At 39.2% G+C, this 17,754-nt stretch overlaps 1 protein-coding gene across 2 annotated transcripts in view; it reads left to right on the top strand.

Annotated features, from left to right (window-relative positions):
- The window catches only part of OXCT1 (3-oxoacid CoA-transferase 1), a 94,216-nt gene that overhangs the window by 57,675 nt on the left and 18,787 nt on the right, over positions 1-17,754 (top strand). For both annotated transcript variants that reach the window (XM_054398205.1, XM_054398203.1), the window contains exons 12-13: positions 686-758; positions 1,518-1,593. In XM_054398205.1, coding sequence (XP_054254180.1) covers positions 686-758; positions 1,518-1,593 — 149 coding nt within the window. The remainder of the gene's footprint in view (positions 1-685; positions 759-1,517; positions 1,594-17,754) is intronic.

Raw genomic sequence — 17,754 nt, 5'->3', positions numbered from 1 at the left:
TGCTCAGTTTTTTTGTGTCTGGTGTTTTGGTTTTTTGCTCTCAAATTTCCCAGGCATAACTTCACCTTCAACTGTGTTTTTTATGTCTTTCCAGAGGCCCTCCATGTGCACAGTTGTTGCTTAAACTGATTAAAAGTTCTGGCAGTTGAGGGAAGAGATGGCTCTGGACAGAGGCAAAATAAGACATTTGCATGTATGCTCTGTTGCTTGACCCAAGCACTTTGCAGTGAACAGTACTGTACACAAGAATATTTTCTTGTGCACTTCAACAAAGCAAGAGTAGAATAATCTGTCATTTTTTTAATGTATTCTACATTATTGTCACTCTAGACTGTGTCATCTGGTCTGTTCGCTCTCCCTTGTAACCTCCCTGTCTTCTGAAGATGCTCTTCCTCTCACTTTTCCTGTGGATAGAGCAAAAAACTGACAGAGACTTCTTAGTTTCTGATGTCAGTGTCTTGCCTGGATCTGCCTGTGGTCAAAGAGTGGGCAATCCTTTTGTTGAAAACTGCTTCACGATTCATTATGATTGATTAAGTTTATATGTGACATAGTAAGTGTGATCAGGTCCATAGTTTTACAGAATCCAAAGGAATTTGATAAAACCCCCTTATTTCTTGGTTAGTGGCTGTGACTTCATTTGTCAAAGAGATAAAATACATACTATAGCTTATTTCTTTTACAGGTAAGGAGACAGTCACTGTTCTTCCAGGTTCTTCCTATTTCTCTAGTGATGAATCATTTGCAATGATAAGAGGGTATGTAACAACACAAACTGATCTTTTGAAACATGGAAAGAATAAACCGAGTCAGTGACTGAGCTCATTAGCAATTCTTTGAATGTGGTTAGTATTTAACAACCTGTAAAACTATGGTGGACTTAATCAGTGTTGGTTTACAGAAGATTAGGTCTAGCTATTGGAATAGAAAACCACTGCAACTAGCAGATACCGTAGTGATGTTTGTGTCTACCGCCACCTAGTCATACATAAATATACCCATAACTCTATTTTAACAACTTATTTTTGGTCATTTCCAAGTATCTAATCTGTACTTGCACTCTGTGTATTGTTTTTGCTCAGCTTGCAACTGTGATCCTTGTTCCACCTCCCTAATGGAAATTCACTGTCTGCACCTGTTTTTAGTTTGTTTTTCAGGAAGGAGGTTGGATGCAAACAAGCACTAAATCCTAATGGCTCTTAAAAGATAACGAGTGCATGTAAATATGTGAAGGAGTGCACTTAAAAGTATGAATTCAGAGCTGACTGACTGTGCATGCAGTTAACCAAAACCCAAAGAAGACAAAAGTAATGACATTTTTGAGGCTTAGTAGGCAGACAGAAAATTTTGCATCAGTGATACATCTGGGAAGGAAAAAACACTAACTTATGTGTGACTAAATAGTTGCTATGTCAGTGGTATGTCACTGTTCTTATACTGATGTAATGAGAATGTGAACAAAAGCTTCTTAAGATTTGTTGAACATGAAACGCTGATCACACACTTTCTGTTGCCAGAGGCCATGTTGATTTGACAATGCTTGGAGCCATGCAAGTGTCTAAGTATGGTGACCTGGCCAACTGGATGATTCCTGTAAGTATGTGTTTGTACTACTGTCAGTACACTGTACTTAGCATAATAAAAATGTAACTGAGGGTCAGACAAAGGAGAAAAGTGCTGAAGCAGAACGGAGATTATGAAGCTCGAAGCATTGAAATTAAGGGTATGTGCACTTTTAAGGTCAGCAGGTTTTCTTGTGTACTGCTGATGGTAAGCAATTGTTTATCTGGAGTTGACCCTTTACGATGATGCTTTTCCTAAGCATCGTAAAAAGCTAGACATGATGTATAGAAGCCTTTTTCCTTCCTGTTGGGTCTGTGCCTTTCAAATGTCATCTCTTTTTGCTCAAGACTAATGCTTTTTCTTAAGAGTGACAACACCTAGAACTTGGAGGAAGATGTAAAATATCATCATAGAATCACAGAATCACCTGATTGAAAAAGACCTTAAGATCATTGAGTCCAGTCATAACATCTTCCTGTACACAACTTCTAGACCCTGTCCCTAAGCTCCTCATCCAAACATCTTTTAAACATCTCCAAGGATGGTGACTCCAATACTTCCTTGGGCAGCCCAGTGTTCCAGTGCCCAATGACCCTTTCACTGAAGAAATTTTTCCTACTATCTAATCTAAATCTCCCTTGGTGGAACTTGAGGCCATTCCTTCTTCTCTTATCACTTGTTACCTGGGAGAAGAGACCAGCCCCCACCTCTCTACGATCTCCTTTCATGTAGTTGCAAAGAGTAGCACATCATAAAATTATTTTTAAAATTATTTTTCACAGTGTTCCTGTCAAATGATTGCAACATTCCATTTGTAATACATCTAGAAGGAGGCAATACTATTGTGTTTACCCAAGCAGTCCTATAGATTGCAAACATATAAGATAATCCCAGTGTTATTTAAGCAGTTGAAGACCTTAAGACATTACTTGAATACAAAGAACATGTTTTATGTTTCAGCATTAAATATGTATCTTTCACATGGCTTCCAAGTTTGATATTTTCAATGGCTTTCAATTTGGTAATATCTAGAAACGAATTTTCTTTTTAGCCATACTTAAGCTACTGGGGCATATTTCTATGTGTATGAGCAGTGCTAAAGGTCTCAGGAAAGTCTTTGAAATTCGAAAGCTGGCTATAGGAGAAAAAGCCCCAAATTCATACTCTGTCTGTTGGAGAAGTATTAGCTCATCCCAGGAATTTGTGTGAATTACCATGAAGGCCTGTGAGAGCACAAGTCTTGGTGCAGTGTCTGAAGTGTGACAGCATCTGTACAGGCAGATATGGGAGAAAGGATTATCTGAAGTGCCATTCCTGGTGTCTGCGTGAGCGATTGTAGGGATGGATGTGAAAGGTTATGGCCGGGTTGGAATATAGCACATAGGAGATAAATCTATAAAAAGCCAGTGTTGCTTACATCTTCTCACAGCACAACCTGGTTTTATGGCTGCACAGCTGAGAACAGATGAACTAGTGCTGGCTATATCATTTCAGACACCACTAATACAAATGCTGGATTTTTCAAGACTTTTCTAATTGCAGTGTCATCCAGTTAATATTGTGTAGAATAAGGTCTGAAAATTAATTCTCCTATTAGTACACCACTCTGGAATCCTGTGTTTGATCTTCTATTGGTGTTTTATGTCTTTCTATAGAACTCTGTCTTTTAAACATAATCTGATGGTCAGTTATACTGTAGGAATCCAAGTATGATGTGCATGAAGGTAGTACTAGTTAGTATTGTATTGCCCAATTCCAATTTCTTTTTTTTGGTCTTGAGTTACAGGAACTTCTTACTACGATCCAAAATAATGAAACCAACCTGTATGGAGAAACCCATGCACACTTTGAAATATAAAGGATAAATCAAATTACATTTTAAACATTAAGCTTGCTATTTAAGCTGAGACAAAAGTATGGTAGTGTAAGTTTCAAAGGAGCTGAAACCTTGGGTAACTGAAATAGAACTTCACTTGTATCTCAAATGTACAAAAAGTCACCCAAGCTCTAATGATGTATTTTAAATTTTAAAAATCTCTTACATTTAGTAAACTATGTTTTTTTTACAGGTGGCTGACATAACTAAATTTAAGTAGTATACACTGTCAGTCCAGTACTGCGAGGATCTGTCTCTGACAAGCTGAGTGGGAATTTTTTTCATTCATGTCAGTCTAAGAAATTCTGTTCTCTTTCACTGGACAAAGTAGCTCTGCTTCTGTGAAAGCACTTCCTTCACATGAACTTGTGTTGGCTGTGACACTTACACAAATAGAAATTACTTGTATGCATAGTGGCTTTTAAAAATTATTCTGAGTTATTACATTCTCTGTCAAAACTTTGAAGATAGACCAGAAAAAATACTTAAAGGTAAACTGGACAGCATAAACTGAATATTTTTTATGAACTCTTTAGAGATTTTCTTATAGGCACAGTTCAAGTATATTTTAATCTAATAATTCTTTTATTTCAATTGTCAGATAAATTCTAGGTTTTATTTAGCTCAGTTGCCTTGGACTGACATTCTTTTTATACTTGTTCAAAACAGAAGTTATTATGTGCCTAGACAATCTTTTATATTCCAGATTGCTTAACTCCTGAGATTTTCTTCTTTGACAGTCCTTTGATCCTACAAAAACAGTGAAATGCTTCTGTACCTGGTAAAGTCTTCTGTTTACTCAAGATTTTTCTGAAAAGACTATTAGAAATCAGGAGGACGGTTGAATCTTAGGTAGGAAGAATTGCTGTTTGCTTTTTTGTTACTTTTGTAAATTGAAGTGGTGAGACAAGTATTCTTCAAAATACCCAAGTGAACAAGTACTAAAAATGGATTCCTGCTCTAAAGGATTCCAAGTAAACCACAAAAGTGCACCTCCAGTGATAGCTCACAAAGCTGAAATTTTTGGAAGAAAAGCACTCCTGAAATATCAATGGATAGCTTTTAATCTCAGTAGTTTCCACTGACCATATTGGTATCTCAGGACATAGAATTTCATGCAGTTACATCTGTGCTGAACATAAAACCTATTGACTAGCATGATCATTGTTGATAGCCAGTGTCATGAGCCAGAGAAGTTGCTACTTGTTTTCTTGCTTGATTTCATTTTGCTTGAGGTGGGCTGGTGGCTTTTGGGGTTTTTTTTGTTTGCTTTTGGTTTGTTGGGGTTTTATTTTGTGGGTTTTTTTTTTGGTTCGGTTTGGGTTTTTTGTTTGGTGGTGTTGTAATTTGTTGGTTTTTTTGGTTTTTTTTTTAATTTTTAAAGACCGTTGTGCAGTATTTACAGTTTTATTTTTGTTTTGACCTCCACTCTCATTGTCTTGGGATTTTCCTGCTATGTTTCAAAGATTTTTAGCAGTGTTTGCAGTTGCTCTTCATTATAATATTTGTAAATAGAGTTGCGGGCCTTTAAAGGAAAAAAAACAAGTGCAATTTGCAGTTATAATCAACATGTATTGCCATTTTCTCATGCCAGCTTTTGTTTATTTTTGTGACTATCTTTTCTATGCTTGACAAATTTAGTCATGCTTCCCAACTTTTCTAAACTTGACAAACATGTATTTATATTTCATACAATGAAGTATGTTTCAATGCTCTTTAAGGATTGAATAAAAATCAAATTTTTGTTCAGGGTACGTGTACATTTATCTTTAGAGAAATGTGAAAATTCAAATTTTCCTGTATTTATATAAACTTAAAACTTAAGAGTATTTTTGTAATATAGCTAGTTGACTATCCAGAGCTTTTTTGATTCCTTTAGCATCAGTTTCCAAAGTTTTATCACAATTAGAAAATAATAGAATTATTTTTGTGTTATTTTCAACTTGCTAGTAACATCTGTGTTGAAGAAAACATTTTTCTAAACTGCTTCTAAAAACTCAGCTTTGGCTTTGTCCTAAATTGAACAGTACTCACAGAGACAGGCACAGAGACAGGCAATAAGAACACCTACAATACCATGCAATGCTTTCAGGGACTGAGTAATGCTGACTTTTCCAGTAGCTTTGTGCACTTCTACTTCAGAATACTTACAGAAGTTCAACTTAATTCTTTCATGGACAATTTTTGTGACGTGTCTTTCAAGATCTGAACTATCAGAATAGGAAACCAGCACTTTGCCTTCTGAGATTGTATTTTAAGTTTTTCTCAGAACTGTGTAGATGTGCATATTCCTCATTTCAGTCCTTTATATTCTCTGCTAGATGCTGATTTTACTTTTGCATCCATGTCAAGGGTATTATTTGCCGTATCTGGAGTTGCTTATTTTGATTATAAAGATGCCTTTTCTTTATGTTCAGCCCCAAATTTATGAATAACAGGTATGTTTTCAAAACATGAAGCTGTAAAATAGGACTTTGGGTAGCTTTAATATGTCTTTTTCTTATCTCTGAGGTATATCTTTTTACTAGCATATACCACATAGGCCCCTGTGACTGTTTGCTATCCTCGATTGATGTTCTTAGTAACCTTTGCCCGCAAATATGTTTTGCAGTGATTAGTCTTGACTGTGAGTAAATATGCCTGAAGAGCCCCCATAAAGCAAGTCAGGAGCCTTTCCAATCAGCAATTATTTTTCTTTGGTTACTTTGGTTTGATACCTGTTGGTCCTGATGATCCTTAATCTGCTTTACTTATGTGTTATTACTGTTCTACAGCATAGGCTTTTTAAATGGGACTAACCAGCACTTAGACTTTCAGATCTTCCTGCTTTTCCTGTAAATCACATGGTATGTTATTGTCAGTTAAGTTGAATTATGAGCAAGGTGCATCTTTTCTTAGTTACATGATTTGGATGGGGCGATACAAAGATCAACTTTGCCAAAAGCTCATAGTGTAAGGAAACTTCAAGCTGTATTTGCTGTATATGATTTTCACTTAACTTTGTGTTTAAGTTTGGTTTAAGAATTTCTTGCATACTGTAGCGCTTGGGTTCATGGATTGATGGTGTTTGCCATTTCAGGGGCAAGGGATAATGCTGAATTTTGTGGTTTGAGTAAGTACCATCGTGAAGCTATCCTTTCTGTCCCATAAGAGCTTGATAACACTTTAGTGCTAGTGTGTCCATGTTTATTTACTTGCACTTACTGTTAGGAACTGAGCTGAGGAAGGCTCATTGCAATAATCACGTCCCTTTCTTTGCTCTTATCAGCTAATGTCTAATGGAGAGGAAAATCCCATGAGTAAAGGAAGAGGAAAGGGAAAATATTTTAACTACATGCACTAAAGAATGCTGTTTGCTTAGGCAGAAGTTACTTCCTAAACACTGGCATTTATTGGTAGTTTTATTCCATTAAGCACTACTACTTAATGGCTTTTTGTCTTTCTCCCTTTGTTATTTCCTCGACTAACAAGAGGGTTTCTGAGGAGGGAAAGGACAAGGAGATGGCAAATTTCTGAGTAGGCCCTGCAGACAGAGTGCAGATGGGAGAAGGTGGCCAAGAGAGCTAGAAGAGAAACACTAAGGACTTGGCTGTGGAGTAGGGCAGACAGGCAGAGCAGTATCCAAGCCCATGGCTGCTGGGAGCTATTGGATGGAACCACATTTCACTTCATGAGTGAAGGACGCAGTATCCTAACCTATGTGTGTCTCAAGCTACAATCAAAAACTGCTGCATTTCCAGAACAGCAGCATGAACATGCACTGTCACACCTGTCCTGGCTTCTGTGGCAGTTTAAATCATTGTACTTGGGATTTTAAAAGTTGAGAGATTGACTGCACATCTTACTGCCTGTATTTGCTTTGTTTGTAGCTCCTTTTTAATGATGACTTTTTGAGACCCTCAGAACAGAAGCATTTTATGAAACCTATACCTTACTATGAAGTACCCTGCTTTATTTTCTGCAGCCTTCCTAATGAGAGGTACATGACTACAGTTGCTTTTGTCACATGTATCAAAGGCTGGGCATAGGTCAAAACAAAACAGGAGAACTTCTAAAATGTATCCCTGTGGCACTAGTCTTCCACTAGACTTGTGGAAGAGTGGCTGGAACGTGCCTTGTGGAAAAGGACCTGGTGGTGTTGGTTGACAGACAGCTGAATAACAGCCAGCAGTGTGCTCCAAGACCAACAGCATCCTTGGGTGTGTCAGAAATGCCATGACCAGAAGGACTAGGAAAGTGATTGTGCCCTTTACTCAGCACTGGTGAAGTCGTACTTCAAATACTGTGTTCAGTTTTGGGCCTCTGACTAGGAGAAAGATATTGAGGTGGCAGAGCGTGTCCAAAGAAGGGCAGTGAAGGATATAGAGGAGCAGCTAAGGAACTGGGTTTGTTTACCCTTGAGGAAAGGAGTCTGAGGGGGGACCTTACTGCTCTCTAGAAGGTGCAGTGAGGTCGGTGTTGGTCCCTCTTCACAAGTTAAAAGTGAACAGACAAGAGGAAACCCAGTGGAGGTTTAGTTTGGATATTAGCACAGATTTCTTTACTGAAAGGTTGTCAAGCATTGGGACAGGCTGCAAGAACTTGTTGAGTCATCACCTGTGCAGATAATTCAAAACATCACAGAATCACAGAATGATAGGGGATAGAAGGTGTGTCTGGAGATATCTAGTCCAACTCCCTGCCACCAGAGCAGGTTCACCTAGAGCAAGTTGCACAGCACAGCATCCAGGTGGGTGGAGACTCTACCACCTATCTGGGTAGCCTTTTCCAGTCCTCTACCATTCTCAAAGTAAAGAAGGTCCTCCTCATGTTTAGATGGAACTGCCTGTGTTCATGTTTACACCCATTACTTCTTGTCATGTCACTGAAGACTGCTGAAAAGGACTGGTCCCATCTCCCTGACACCTACCCTTTCAGTGTTTATAAGCATTGATAAGATCCCCCCTCAATGCTCTAGGCTAAAAGGCCCCAAGTCCCTCAGTCTTTCATCATAAGAGAGATGTTCTAGTCTCCTCATCATCTTCATAGTCCTTTGATGTACTTTCTCAAGCAGTTCCCTGCATTCCCTGTCCTTGAACCAGGGAGCCTAGAGCTGGAGACAGTAATCCAGATGAGGCCTTACTGGGGCAGAGTAGAGGGGGAGGAGAACCTCCCTCAGCCTCCTGACCATACTCTTTGGTGTACCCTAGGATGCCTTGGCCTTCTTGGCCACAAGGGCACATTGCTGGTTCATGGGGAACTTGTCCACCAAGTGCTCCAAGGTCCTTCTCTTTGGAGCTGCTTTCCAGCAGGTCAGCCCCTTACCTGACTGGTACACGGGGTTATTCCTCCGTAGGTGCAGGACTCTACAGTTGCCCTTGTAGAACTTCGTAAGATTACTCTCTGCCCAGCACTGTCCAGATCACGTTGGATAGCAGCACAGTCTCTGGTGCATCAGACAATCCTTCCAGTTTTGTATCATCAGCAAAGTTGCTGAGGGTACACTCTGTCCATCCAGGTTGTTGAATACATTGAACAGGACTGGACCCAGTACTGACCAGGGGTGAGCACCACTTGTTACAGATGTCCACCACAGAAGACTGTCACATTAGTCAGACATGACTTTCCCTTGGCAATTCCACGTTGACTACTTCCGATAACCCTAATTTGCTCCATGTGCTTTGAGATGACACCCAGAAAGAGCTGTTCCATCATTGTTCCAGAGATGGAGGTGAGGCTGACTGGCCTGTACTTTCCTGAGTCTTACTGCTTGCCCTTTTTGGAGACTGGAGTCACACTGTCTTTCCTTCAGTCCTCAGACACCTCACCTGTTCTCCGGGACCTTTCAAAGATGATGGAGAGCTGCCCATCAATGACTTCTGACAGTTCCTTCCTCCCATCATGACCCATGGACTTGTGGATATCCAGGTTATTTGACTGATCTCTACCTTGGTCCTCCTCAACCAAGGGAAAGTCTTTCTTCCTCTAGATCTATAGATGTGGTGCTTAGGGACATGGTCTGATGGTGTATTTCTCACTGCTCACTCAAGTTTTTTCCAGCCTGAATGGTTCTGTGATTCTGGATGAAGGCTGAGGTAGTCAGTAGTTTTGTTTAGACTTTAAAGGCATGGTCTCTTTGGCTGTTGGTAGGATTTGGGGGAGAATGGCTAGTACTAGCTATATAGAGGGCTGATTAAGTAAACTGGACATCTGAAAGTCCAATAGGGCAGACAGGATACATCCAAAGGTGCCACAAAAGCTGGCAATTTCCTAAACCACTAAGTTCAAAGGTGAGTGGCCACCAGTTCGGTTAAAATGCAACATGCTCAGGGATGATGTCAAGACTGATAGTAGTTCCCTATAAACAATATAAACCAAATACAATTTGGAGCAAGAAAATTAACTCTAGCTTTGTATATTCTTTTTCTGTAGTATAGAATTTATGTTTGGATAGCTGAAGTAATGCAGTTAGCTGTTTGAGGAAGGGAGCGATGTAATTTGCACAGGATGATGCAGTTTGGGTACATAAATCTGGATCATTGTTTGGAATAGTAAAGAAATCGTCACAGAATCATAGAAGGGTTTGGGTTGGAAGGCATCTTCAAGATCATCTAGTTCCAACCCCGCCTGCCATAGACTGGGACGCCTTCCACTCGGCCAGCCAGTATTTGTGCTTGGAATTTCCCCAGCCCAGGTGCAAGACCTTGCACTTCACCTTAGTGAACTTCATGAGGTTTTTTTAAGCCCACCTCTCAAGCCTGTCCAGGCCCCTCTGGATGGCACCCCTTCCCTCCAGCATGTCAACTGTACCACACAGCTTGGTGTCATCCACAAACTCAATTCCACTATCCATATCACTGAAAAATATGTTAAATCCTTGAATTTCAGAAGAAGCAGCCTTAATTTTTAATGCTCTGACTTGGAGTACCTAAACTTGCAGGACTAAAGCGTAAATAATTAAATAAATTGAAAGAAAATTATACAAAATTTCTCAGCTTTGTCAAGGATTATTGGAAAAAAAGACATGAGGAAACTCAAGTCAAATTTAGAAAGAAATACTTTATTTTACCATCTGTAGAGTTCTGTATAATCTTAGGTGTTAAAGAATATAATTTTATACATTATAGGTAGTTTTTCTACAGAGCTTAGAACTACATCTTTTACACAGTTTTGGACTTTTTGACCATGAGATTAAAAGCATGTTTGTTGGTAAAGACATCTTAAAAATTAAACTGGCAAAGGCTGGCTAAGTACATGACTGTGGAAGCCTTTTTTGGGTTTGTTTTCCTTATTTGTAGTGCCAAACCTGAGAGCAAAGGGCTCCACAGCAGAAGATTTTCTTAAATTATTCTTGAGTGATTTATTGAAATTACAATTTTTGATGATGGGAGAAAGGATGTCTAATTCTGAATGCCTGAAGCACTGTAGGTGTTCTTCAGGGAGCCCTGTTGCAGGCTTATTTGTCACGTGGCTCGGATAGGAGTGTCATTGCATTGAGCTTACTTTCTTTGGAACCCAAACACACTTCTCTACTAACTCTCTTCTTCTATTATTTCTGTTGCACTTACTGCATAAAGCTGTCAGTGTTTTGTTTCAAGTTTTACAAGAAATTTTGAGAACCATATTTCAACTATTAATTGTGAAATTAATTGAGCACTACAAATTAACTGAATTCTGTATGAATAGAAAATATGCAGGCTTGTGACTTTTAGTGACTCACTTTCTCTTAGTAGAAATGTGAAGTTACTTGATGTGTAGAACATGAGTAGGACTTCTACAACAGTATTTGAACAAAGGAGAAGATCTCCTGTTACATAGAGTCTTCTTGGAAATCTACATTTCAATTAAATATTACAAAGAGATATACTAGGTTTTTGTAGATGTGTCTTGGAACAAAGCCTACAGTAGTATATCATCTTTTTGCTTCTCTCCCAACAAACATGTGCCTGGAAGGGCCCCTGCAGCCTGTAATTGCCACCATTAGAAGAGTCCTCAAAGGAGAAGGGGAATGTATTGTGCTAGCTTTAATTCCTCCACCTTTTGGGTGTTTCTATCAGTGTTATTTGTGTTTGTTTCTCTTCAGATTGCATGGAATGAGTAAGAGCTCACTGTTGATGTTTTATGCATAATCTTTTAAAATTTCAGTGTGGGAAGTGGCAGATATGCATTAGGCACCTCTATAATGAGAGCAGGTGAAGGAATTCTCTGTGTCTTGAAAATATGAGCATAAGTCAGAAGACTCCTGATCTGTGGGTTAGTGGTAATAATTGTGACTTCTATACGGAACCATCACTTTCAAGCAAGAGTAGTATTTTGTTGACAGTGATTTTTAATTATTACATGCTATGTGTTTTGAACAGAGTATGCGAAGGTAGATTGAAAGCTTAACTGTCCTATTACAGTGAAATAACATTAATCACTGTAAAGCAAATCCATTTCACTGAAGCATGTCACAGACTGTTTTGAGTTGCTCCCCAGATGTGGTTTCTTAGTGTATTCATTTGAATTTCACTCAGTCATTCAAATTTTTGTAAATGGTTATTTCAAATTAGTTTTATGGGAGAGTAAAGGAATAAAAATTGACCAATTTTCTTTGCACATATTTTATGCTGTTTTCATTTTCTAGTTAGGGAAAGTAAAAATATATAGTTAAAGCTTTTATTTGTGTGTGCTACATTTTAGGGAAGCATTATTAACAAATTTTGCCAAGAAGCATTAGTTGCTAGAACTTACGCTCTATTTAAAAAAAAATATAATGGTAGTTTTAAATTTTGATTTTCATTTTGTGTGTGTTAGGAAGTACTTGGTCAGCAGTCTTGAAAACGATGTAGTTTTCTGTATTCCTAAGCCATACAACTGAGTCATCATTTTGGACATCCTTTTAAAAAAATCTTCACCCTGTTGTGCATGTAGAGTGGGCTTAGCTTTGTTGCATTCATCCAGTATTAACTCTATTGCTCTATTATGTTGCTCTATTATGAACTCTCTTCATTCAAAAATCCAGTTAATAATTATGCTGTGTTTCTTGGTAATGTTTATTCATTGATATGCTCAGAATAAAATCTAATCTAGCCATCATAGGAATCATAGGATGATTTGGGTTGGAAGGAAACTTAAAGCTCATCTAGGGTAGGGACATCTTCCACTAGCTTAGGTTGCTAAAAACTCCATCTGACCTGGCTTGGAATGGTTCCAGAGTGTGGTAAAGGCACCATATGCCCAGAAATATGCCCCCAAATACCAGCAAACTTGTCCCAGCATGTTTTGGTAAGTCCCCTCTTTCCACCCTGCTTTCAGGAGACGGGGACAAAGGCCCAGGCACCAGCCTATCTCATAATGGGTAAACAACTACAAGCACCCATCACATGGCATGCTCGTGCTCTTTCCATCTAAGGGCATAATTCTAGCTTCATCCTTTCCAAAGGTTGAAGCAGGTTGTTGACAAGTGTGCCTGTTGGCCAGATCCAGCCTCGAGAAATCTTTAAGTACTACTCCACTTATTTACCAATTTGCTTTCTCCTTTTGCTTTCCCTCGCTTTGCTCGAGCTACATAAGCTCGCAGCACCTCTAAGTCTTCTCACTCCCACATGCATGCATAGTAGAGGAGGTCTCTGCAACACGGAAAGAAGCCAGCTCCCTGAGATGCTCGAGGAACCCGCAAAGGAGATCCCTTCGCTGAAAGCTACAGAAAGCCAGCGTCGTAAGCCCAGTTGCATCTTTGAGAGGACTGGAAGTCCCAAGGGTGAGCTTTAGCCCAGAAGGAGAGGGACTAGCCCAAGCCTGGTGGTCCAGCACATCTGCTACAAGCCATAAGCAGCTGACAAGCAGCAACACGCCTTGCATGAACCCCGCTGTTTCCGGGAGATAAGAGAAGCCGCCCACTGTTGCCGCTCCGCAGCCCTGTGCTGTTAGGGTAATGTAATCCGGGATTTCCCGAGAGAGAGAGAGAAGGACATCCTCTCCTTTGAGATCAAGCCAAGGACTGCATTGTCACCTTAATGGGAAGCAGTTGCTGAGATCAGCATAGTCAGCTCACTTCGAGCCGAGGGGAAGCGCCGCTTCACCGCACCCCTTCCCCGAAGCCCATCTCCGGGATCGGAGACGGCCGATCCCGCCCACCGGGAACTGTCACCTCAATCGCAAGGGCCGACCCCAAAGGACCCAGCCGCACCACGCAGGACCACTCCCCCAGACCGGCCCTGCCAGGCCGACCCTGTTCAGGGAGCCACTCCAATCCTGCTCCCCCCAGTCGCCGCAGTTGCACCGTGGGACCACCCTACCAAGGGAAGCCCCCAATCGGTGGAAAGTTGCCCCTTCTGAGGAAGGAGAAGGGAAACTTGCCCCACTCGCGGAGGCGGGAGGAGAAAGAAAGTCACTGCCCAGATGGACCAGCTCCGGGCTGACAGACAGCGAGCAGCCAGTGTAACCCAACAACTTGCCTCGCTAAAAAGACACAGTGTATCTTTTCATGTGTGCAGCATTCAGTAACATTCTATTCAAAGTGCCTGCGCCTGGCCGCCTGATATTCCAGACTGAATTGCCTTTTGATAACATTGTAAATATCTCTGTATATAGTTACAGCCACCAAGCATCTTGTCGAGTCTCCATCTAGTGGACAAGTGGCAGAACTGCACCTTTCATTCCCTTAATTAGAAACTAATTATGCGTGATTCATACTGTTCCTATTGCTCTGAATTTTAATATCTGTCCCTAGTGTGTTATAATTATTTCCTTTCATGAAGAAGCTGCAAATGGCAGTGGATTCTGTATCTGCCACTACATCTGCATTTGTGGCCATCAGAAATCATAGTGTCATTCTTCAAATCTTTGCTCTGTCATCCCAGGTAGATTGTTCAAGGTCTTGTACGGGGGTGCCTGAAAATTCAGGTTGAATGGGAAGCCTACAAGAGAACTATAGTTTAAACTAGCAGCATTCTTTATCTTCTGAGAGTTTTTGAAGTAGCAGTTTTACTAACTTTTAGCATAGTGTGAGGCATATGTATTCTTTAATGGAAGAAGCTTCAGACTAAATATTAGGTCAGTTGGCAATGTGGGCAAGAACTCTTAAAAAGGAAGTGGCTCAGTTCCTTTGCAAGTGAATATACATTTTCAGCTTGGATATTGTTTGATACTCAGTTTTAAGTGGAATTATTCAAGCTTTTATTTCCATATGCATTCTAATCCTTCAAACACTTCATTTACCCCTAGTGAGTTTTCATGGTTTCTCAAACATGTCATTAGCATCTGCTTTGTTGTACTGTTAATGTGGTATGTGTTTGTTCTTATATATATAATATATATATATATATATATATGGTATATATATGTGTTTGTTCTTAATGTGGTATATGTTATGTTCTTATAACATAAACAGATTGGTTCAGATGCATTTTATCCTAAGATGTAGGGAGCACCTGTAAAATTCAGTGATAGACAAAAAGTCCTTTGCCCTGGGAATTTAGAGGAAAGGTGTAATACACCATCATTGATTCAAGACCTTAAGAGTATTTGAAGACTCCTGAGATTTCCTCTTTTATCTCAACCACTTCTTCTAGTCTTTTAGGATTTTGTTAGAAATAGTTTCCTGCTTGCAGTAGCATCTTTCTAGCCTGTGATACCATTGTGGAAAAACTTCACATTTTCTTGAAAAATATCTTTATTGTCTTGCCCACCTTGGAGTACTCACAAGCTTCTGCTAGAATGCAGCAGATTGTCTTGGATATCACAGGTGAGCAAAATAACAGGAATGCTTCTGTTTAAGTGTTACTATTAAGATGAATTCCTTTCTTAGGCTCTTCAGTGTTGCATTTTTGCTGGTCAAATTATGTTTAGATATGAAGACATCAAATGAGAAAATATGTACCCTTCTCTCATATTTTCTTAAAGATGCCTCATCACTACAATACCAAAATTTTGCAATGAGTATGCATTGTAAGAAATTTCACTAATTTTACATGGGCTTATGGCTGTGAAGAAGCAAAAAAGCTAAATAACTTAATTAAAAAAAAAAAAATCAGGTCTGTCACTTTCAATTTCTTGGCGCCCCAAAATTATTTGGACTGAAATGTGGCAGGAACTGATAAGGCATCATGGGAAAAAGAAGAATTCCTTCCTGCAATATGGGCCCTTTACAGTAACTGAGAAGCTACAGATAAACTGTCAGTTTGTTTCTGTCCTCTGCCCAACTCTAAGTATTGCCAACGCTGGACCTCCCATGAAGTGCAGGACTAATTCATAAAACTTTTCTTCTCATTTCAAGCTCTTGCTGATGAAGTGAGCTTTATGATAGTTCTTCAAATTACCAGTGCTCTACTACTGATCTAAGTGTTTCCTTCTGGTTTCTTAAACTAGCAGCACTAATGTGATTGGAAACTAATAAAAATAGTCTTAAATAGATGAGGGGAGGACATGCAAATCCTGGACCATACCAACCTCTCAAGAACGAGCAGGAAACCTGCAGATGTACTTTATGTAGTTAAACAGCTGCTTACTTGAAATACTCTTTTGAAAAATATTTTTTCTTTTTTAGTTTTATGAATTTTTTAAAACAGTTGAGTTTTGTATTGATTATTGCATTATGCTGAAATGCCTTATCAAGAAACCAAGAGTGAAAAGTTTTACTGCTTGTAGTTTGCCCTGTTCAATCAAAAATAAGTAAAAAAAAAAAGTGTATTGAAGTGCACTTTACCTACTATTCACTGTAAAGCCAGCTTCTGTTTTTTCAGAGATTTGACTGCAGAAGTGTCTGTTGCAACTGGTCTTCAGGAGGATGAAATGTTTATTTTCACAACAGATCACATATTACTGGCAGGCTGCCTATTACATGCAAAGTATTAAACTAAAACAGTGATGTAAGGCTCTTATGCTTAGGATATTCCTCAAGGAAACAGATGTAATTACTTTGCTAATTGGAGTTAATGCTTAATTTATTTGCTTTATAAGGCATCCTGCAGTGATGAGAATACTTGATTAAAGAGGAGGAACAGATACAGTAACTTAAAGCTCCCTGTGTCTTTCTCTTCAACTTAATGGCACTTCCCTGCTTAGGAATGAAATCTCTTCCCTCAGTGTTCTGTGACAGCTTCTCTGACAGATTTGTCATTGTCCTTCCTTGGCACTTATTTATTCAGATATTTTCCTATCTGTACTAATTAATAGAACTACAAGGTCTGAAAAATTAACTAAGGGCATTATCAGGACAGATGTTCCAATAGCATAATCCTCAATACAAACATATTCTGAGTTACTGAGAAGATAACCCATTGTGTTCAGCTACTCTGCATTACCTAGTCAGTAAGCCTCTGGCAGGCAGGTGAGAAGTCACTGCTGTCTGTGTAAGAGGTCTGTGTTTCCAGGTAGGATAGAGAATGGTCGTGAGCATTGACAAGAAGGTAAGGACAGTGAATAATGTTAATTAATATGATTGATACTAAATAATTACCTGACCTGAGGAATTCCAAAGGAGTTGTTTATAGATACAGAAAAATTTAGTTTATTTTTCACTGTCCAAACAGGGGAGGGTGTGTGTGCATACAGTCTCTTCATTATGATTGAGAGAGCAGTAATTTGCTGGCCTGGCACCTTAATGAGACAAGTCTTTTCCATATGTTTTATATTATGAACCATAGGTAGCGATACTAGTAAGGTAGTGAATCACATGGCTAATAAAAATGAAGTGTAAGAGAAAAGCTTTATACTAGGAAGTTTTCTAGTAGATTAACTATACTTTTATGTTTAATACATAAAAGAGCATGCATCATATTACTGTACTTAATTTATTTTAATTGCAGATGATAATCAATCAGAAGAGAGCAAACACAGAACACTTGGGACAGAAATTAATTCATTTTAACCTGTAAAAATTTTTGCCTTGTGTTTCCTGCTAACATACCCTATCGTGTAGATGCCGTGATACTCTATTTTTGTTGCTGCCCTCCTCAGCATCTCCAGAGTGGCATAGGATGGTGCTTCCTTGTTTGGTTTTTGGGGTCCAGTGCTTGTTGTACAAAAATTGCTACTCTGCTGACACTGACAGAACTTTGTACTTACAGTCAAATTCCATCAGAAGTGTGCCACCTCTTACCTTCTAAGATGAAATGTGTTCAGTTTAAGGTGATGGAAGCAAGCAGGGGTTGAATGCTGCAGCATTACATAAAGTAAAAATATAGTTAGATTAACACTGAGCCATAATACATGTGTGTGATGGTTTGAAACCATCTTTTTAGTTTTTCCTTGCAAAGTTCAGAACAGAGAAAGTGAAAGAATGTAAATAAGTCACTATTGGGTGTAAGAAAGCAAAATAACGATTGTTCTAAACACTTCCATTGGATAGATAG

The sequence above is a fragment of the Indicator indicator genome, chromosome Z (assembly GCF_027791375.1).
Source record: "Indicator indicator isolate 239-I01 chromosome Z, UM_Iind_1.1, whole genome shotgun sequence".
Taxonomy (NCBI): domain Eukaryota; kingdom Metazoa; phylum Chordata; class Aves; order Piciformes; family Indicatoridae; genus Indicator; species Indicator indicator.
This window is presented reverse-complemented; position numbering and strand designations above follow the sequence as displayed.